Below are 6,518 nucleotides of genomic sequence, written 5' to 3'. Positions count from 1 at the left end.
CTTCACACAGTCCCCCAAAGGTAAACTGCATCAAAAAAAAAAAACCTCAAGAACACCCCAAAAAAATTACTTTCAATTTGGGGGCAAAAAAAAAAATGTTGGGGGACACAGTTAAAAACTAGCGAACTAGACTCCAGGGGGGGTCCCCAAGTATGCCCCAGGTGTTTTTTTCATTGCAGGTGCTTGCGGCAGGTGGATTTTTCACAATTTTTTCAAGTTAACTTTAGGAACTTAGAAATATGCTGGCCACCATTTTCAAGTACACCAAATTTGCTGGGATAAGTTATTTTCTGCAAAAAAAAAACCTGAATACTATTCTTCACCACTTATACAAAAACGCTATTTAGCAGCTATTGAGCCCGTTTAAAAACACCAAATACCTTCAGCAAGCCAAATCGGGGGGTACCATAGCTAACCCCCATGTCAGAGCATCTTTTGGGGGGTGTCAGGCTGATTTCCCCAAATCTGACATGACTTTCCGCTAGTTTAAGTTTCACCGGGTCCCGTTTTCGCCTACTTTCAAATTGAATACGCAGGCACGCGGGCAATTCTTTTCCGCCTGCAAAACACGCAATGTAGGCGAAAAGTCTGGGAGGCAGAAAAGTATTGTGGGTCCGCTCAAAATGAATACGGCTCTTAGAAGCTGATCGGTTGCTTTGGGAAACTACTCCACTTTATCTCTCCCCCTGTGTGAGGTAAGAGGCACATGTGGGTGACTGTCAGCTTATACGATTTACCAAGAATTCTTAAGGGGGCACTTTGGAAAATAAAATGATTAGGTGGATTGAGGCATGACTATAACATTACATAAGCCATAAGCCAATGCATTAAACATATTGTCCATTTGTCCCAAGTATACAATATATTATATACAATATGTTACAAATAATGGTGTAATACAGGGATAATTACAATGTTTAGACATTGTGAAGCTTAGAATAAAATGATCACATTGCTTCATATAAAAATGTTCTGTCTCTTCTCAGAAATGTTTCAAGATCACGGAAGTGAACCTGCCTCAGTGAAGAAATACTCTACGTCTCTTATTTCGGTTCCTATCTGCAGAGCACTCTAGGATCCCATAATCCGTTCCTGACAGATCTCTATTTTTTCCCTAAATTAAAAATTCACATTTCTCTGGTCAACTTGAGAAGACTAGATCAGGATGTCTCTATTCTTTTCTATACAATATAATCCATCACATAATTTCAGTGCTATAACTAGGCGTGTAGGAGCAGTGCCGCCGCTGAGGGTGTAGTTTATATTTCATTTAGCAGCATACAAAACATACAAAAAAAGTATTTATAAAATTAGTTATATAATTGTCTGCCAATTGTGCAAATAAATATCTGACCACTTTGAGTGGACATTTATGTCGTATTGTCCCGGTTGAGCAGTAGGTATTGACAGATACATCATACCGAAATGGTGTTCTCTACTGATGATGAAACTTATTTGAGCTAGAAATCACTTTTCCCACTCAACAGAGGCTGATAACCCAGTCTCTGTCGTGCTGACGGTCGGTAGAGGTCCACGGTTACGATCTTCTGAAGCTGACTCGACTTGGTTGGTGCGAGCTTCGTCTGGTCTGTTTCCCCGGCTGTACAGAAGGCTGCACCAGCCTGTGAACGTGTACCTAAATCTGTCAGAGGCAAAACAGTATAATATGGGATCCAAACAGCAGTTTGTTCCAGACATCATCCATGTGATGTAGTAGGCCACCTCAACTCTTTCCAGTAAAGAGCACAAGTCTGGGAAAAATAAGGTGATGGTGACGCCTGCTGTCCTGGTGATATGTACGGGAATATAGCAAATCATAAATATGATTAAGGAGATAAATATGGTCTGTACGGATTTGGATACCATGACTTTGCTGAGAGTGTTCATAGGATTCACCTTGAGAATATATCGACTCAGGAGAGTGTAGCAGACCAATGTTATGGAGAAAGGAATGAGGGCACCGGAGAAGAGGATGATCCAGTTCCAGACAAAAAATAAAACCGCCTGTTCTGTTTGATGAAAACTGAGACATTTTGTAACTCCGTGAACTTCAGAAGTCTTTAGAACAAAGAAAAAAGGAATTCCTTGCACAAAGAGACAACCCCAGACACTGAGACAAAGTTTTGTGATGAATGGCTTCTTGGTCCAGGCGGTTCTTTTAACATTGCGGGCAACAGTAAAATATCTGTGGATGCTGATTAATGTGAGGAAATAGATACTTCCATACATATGAGTGCTGAGCAGGAAGACCTTAAACTGGCAGAAGAATGTCCCAAAAGTCCAGTGGTCTGTCAAGGAGTAGACAATTATCAGTGGAGCTGCTGGAGTGATGATGGCATCAGAGATGGCCAAATTGAACTGGAGAACCACAGTTGAGTTCCATTGTTTTACCCGAAACCAGAAAATCCATAGACTGATACAGTTCAACACAAAACCAGCAAAGAAGATGAAGCTCAGGAAGATGGGTATGAAGGGGTTAATTGTTTGAGGCTGACAGCCTGTATAGTTCATGGATGTGTTTAGCATCCCGAGACTTTGCTGAGCTGTAAATCAAATAACAGGATGTTAGAAAAATTCTTTACTTCTTTCAGATGCACAAATGACATTAGTCCCGTAATTAGAAGCATTATGTTTACCCACAATTTTAAGGACAAATTACAGTATAAGAACATAACCACTACTCTTTTCTGGTTTATTTATTTTTACTTATAGGGGCATATCCAATTGGATGCAAGGTTTTGCCTACAAAAAATTATGCATACCTCACAAACAAATTTGGATTACCACAGGTATGTGCACTCCCAATATCGGCGGTATACAATTTTACAAAAATTGAGAGCAAATTGTTTAAAAAATATATATACCAGTGCACAAATTTGAAAACAATAAACAGGGAAATCAGCCTGTCCCCCAAATAAAAATAAAATGTTACAAAACCAACAAATTTAAAAAAAATTAATTTCATACAAATAAAACAAAAAAGGACAAAGATTTAAAATGGTGGATTTTTAGGACGATAAAAAAATTTATGAAAATGTATAAAAATGTAAAAAAAGATTTTTTCTTTTTTTCGTTTACATTCAAATGAAATTTTTTTAAAAAAATACAAAATAAAAGTTGAAAAAAACGGTGATTTTGGGGTAATGTTAGGCCTTTTTAAAAAAATTGGAATAAAAATTAAAGCAATAATTTTTAGTTTTTAAATAATTGCTGTGATTAAATTTGGGGTGCAGTTATTAATTACAAAATTGATTTTGGGGTCATTTGAAGTCATTATTCATTTTAACTTTGAAGTCATTATTGGTTTTAACAACCAATAATGACATGTCATTATTGCACTAATGAAGCTAATTGAAACCTGCACTGCAGGTGTGAAAAAAAAATTTGTATGCTAAAAAAAATAAAAATAAATCTTGCACCCAATTGTATACCAAAAATCTTGCACCTGTGGGAAAAACATTGCTGCACAATATTTTTGGAAATTGTCTCCCAATTAGATATGCCCTATAGGGGGAAAACATTTGCTTAAAACCAAGGGTATAATCATAATGACAAAGTCCCAGGGCTATGCCAGTCATTATGGTGAGCACGACTTGGCTAGTCACATGACTGGAAAGTATTATGACTGACCATGCTAAACAGTGGCTTGGTTATAATAATTATTGGCTGTGGATAAATTAAGGGTGAGAGTAGTACAATAATGTGCACATATACAATGTCCATAATTTCAATGACAATATCTTAAAAACAGCATACAGTTCAGGAGAAGTAACACTATGGGGCATATGTAATAAGTTAAGAAATCCGTGAACCTGTGCGATCTTGTCGATTAAGTCTGTAGATTTATAGAGGTAATAATTTAAAAGGTAAACACAAGCTGGTTCACCATTCAAAAAGTGCCAAATCACGAAACGCGTTGGTGCTATTTAATGGGCAGCTCCATTCTGGAGCCTGTACCCCTGCATCATTTCAGCTGCAACATCATGTCTGGCAACACCAGAAGACATAAGCCACCACACCTGGAGGAGAGACCTATACTGGTAGACATAGACCCCAGAGGAACTAATAGGCATGGGAAAGGGTAGGTTGTTGACTTTGGCTACTACCTCAACCGTTCCATATTATTCTGGCTTCTAGAGTATGATCTTTCTAAAACCATCTCTTCTAAGAAGAGCACAAACATTAATACGCTTGTATGCTGCGACTGTATGCAAATGCCATTACAAGCTCCTTTCCTTGTGTACATCCATGTGGCCTAATGTGCAGAAACTGAGACGCCCAGTTTCAGCCTCCATGCACGCAGTAATACCGATCGGTGTGTCCTTAAACGCCACCATTTTTCCCACCACTGAAATATAAAATGAATGAATATAAATGGCTGCTGACGAATGACTGTGACCTGAATTGACCGAGGCTTCCTATTGCCACCAGCCAATGACACGCAGCCAGTGTGGGAATACAATTTTGATTGGCTGAGCTGCTAATGGGAGCTTTTGTTTTTGCAAGAGACTTATTGCTGCCTGTGACCAGTCACATACGCTCTGCGCCGCCATTGTAACTTGGTTAACAAAAAATGTTCAATACTTCAGGTTCATTGTGCTTCTCTTTCCTCCCTAATTATTATTCCCACCTGTCATCATCAACATTCTCCTGCCCCTTCAGACTATCTCCTTCCTCTATTATTATCACCCCAATTTTATATTATAACCCCTTCCATCACCTTTGTCATCACCCCCTTCTATCATCCCTCCTTCACACTTTTACATCATCCTTTCTTCCAGGGCCGTAACTAGCTATGGGCGAGCGGTGCAGCCACACAAAGCACAGCGCACTGTGGGCAGCACTGCTGACCAACCACTGGCCCTGTATCTGGCTAGCAGGGTGCCTGGAAAGAATCGCAGGTGCAGTGCCGCCCAGAGTGTCCTCTGGATGCTCCAAATGGCAGTCTGCAGCCATACCAGACCCCGGACAGCTCGGTTGCTCCTTCACCCTCTTCTATCATCCCTCTTTACCACCTTCTATCATCCCTCCTTCACTCCTTCTATCATCCCTCCATCAGCATCATCTATCATTCCTCCATCACCTCCATCTATCATCCCTCCTTTACCACATCTATCATCCCTCCTTCACTCCTTCTATCATCCCTCCATCAGCATCATCTATCATTCCTCCTTCACCTCCGTCTAGCATTACTCCTTCACCATTTTCTATCATCCCTTCTTCACTCCTTCTATCATTCCTCCATCACCTCCGTCTATCATCCCTCCTTCACTCCTTCTATCATCCCTCCTTCACTCCTTCTATCATCCCTCATACAGCACCATCTATCATTCCTCCTTCACCTCCGTCTAGCATTACTCCTTCCCCACTTTTCATCCCTCCTTCAGCATCATCTATCATCCCTTCTTCACCCACTCCTATCATCCCTCCTTTACCCACTTCTACCATCCCTCCTTCTATCATACCTCCTTTACCCTCTTCTATCATCCCTCCTTCACCCTCTTCTTTAATCCCTCCTTCACCCTCTTCTATCATCCCTCCTTCACCCCTTCTAATATAGCCTGCTTTACCCTCTTCTATCATCCCTCCTTCACCCTCTTCTACCATCCCTCCTATACCCCCTGCTATTATCCCTCCTTTACCCTCTCATATAATCCCTCCTTTACCACCATCTATCATCCCTCCTTTACCCTCTTCTATCATCCCTCCTTCACCCTCTTCTTTAATCCCTCCTTCACCCTCTTCTACCATCCCTCCTTCACCCCCTGCTATAATCCCTCCTTTACCCTCTCCTATCATCCCTCCTTCTATCATCCCACCTTTACCACCATCTATCATCCCTCCCTCATACATTGCCAATTTTTTTATTTTTTGCTAAATTATTGGCAAAACACTGAATTGTCCAAATTGATTGTTGATGTATTGGCCCCATTACTGGAGGGATAGAGGAAAATATCTAATGAAGGAGAGAGTGTGAGACTGAGCAGAGTGTAATTAGCAATAGTAATTAGTAATAATTACAGAGCAGATCTCTCACCTGTCCGCCTCGCATAAACACAGGATCTGGAATAGTGTCCGACAATGTCTAGAAAGTATCTAAAAAGTGTCTGAAATACCCGATGGCTAATTTCCAGTTAGTGTCCGTGTCACAACCTATGGTTCTTCCCTTGTGTTGAAACCACAGTTGTCATTACCAAAGAGCACTGGCATCTGCAGGGCTGGTATTAAACTTCTGAATTTGTAGACTCCGTAAGGGAAGTGAGACTGTTCATCCTGCTACTGCGTCTCTGAACTACTCCATAAACATGGATTATGTAATGTAACATGCACACAGAGCAGTGTTTATTGTTGGACATGTACCTAGCAGTGATGTGTGGTCAGGTGAGGCAGAGCCTTTCCTGTCATACTTAGGTATACTCCGCAGTTTTGACTATAAAAATTATAAGAAAAAATTAAAGAAAATATTATAAATATCTTTGTATTTTTCTAATAATTTTTATATCCAAAACTCTGTTGTA

General features: G+C 40.3%; 1 protein-coding gene across 1 annotated transcript; it reads right to left on the bottom strand.

Moving 5' to 3' along the window:
* Window positions 1–1,467: 1,467 nt before the first annotated feature.
* LOC148542265 (P2Y purinoceptor 4-like) lies at window positions 1,468–6,060 on the bottom strand. The gene is made up of 2 exons (XM_088469044.1): window positions 6,038–6,060; window positions 1,468–2,543 (listed from the first exon to the last, which is right to left on the bottom strand). The coding sequence occupies exon 2, from the start codon at window positions 2,524–2,526 to the stop codon at window positions 1,468–1,470; it is 1,059 nt and encodes a 352-aa protein (XP_088325170.1). The 5' UTR covers window positions 2,527–2,543; window positions 6,038–6,060.
* Between the last annotated feature and the right edge of the window lie 458 nt (window positions 6,061–6,518).

The sequence above is a fragment of the Taudactylus pleione genome, unplaced genomic scaffold, assembly GCF_031769625.1.
Source record: "Taudactylus pleione unplaced genomic scaffold, aTauple2 ptg000013l, whole genome shotgun sequence".
NCBI classification, from domain to species: Eukaryota; Metazoa; Chordata; class Amphibia; order Anura; family Myobatrachidae; genus Taudactylus; species Taudactylus pleione.
The sequence above is the reverse complement of the archived record's forward strand: the minus strand, read 5'-3'. Positions and strand labels throughout refer to the sequence as shown.

Coding starts and splice junctions, on each gene's coding strand:
- LOC148542265 (XM_088469044.1), bottom strand. CDS start 2,526: ATGCTAAACACATCCATGAACTATACAGGCTGTCAGCCTCAAACAATT.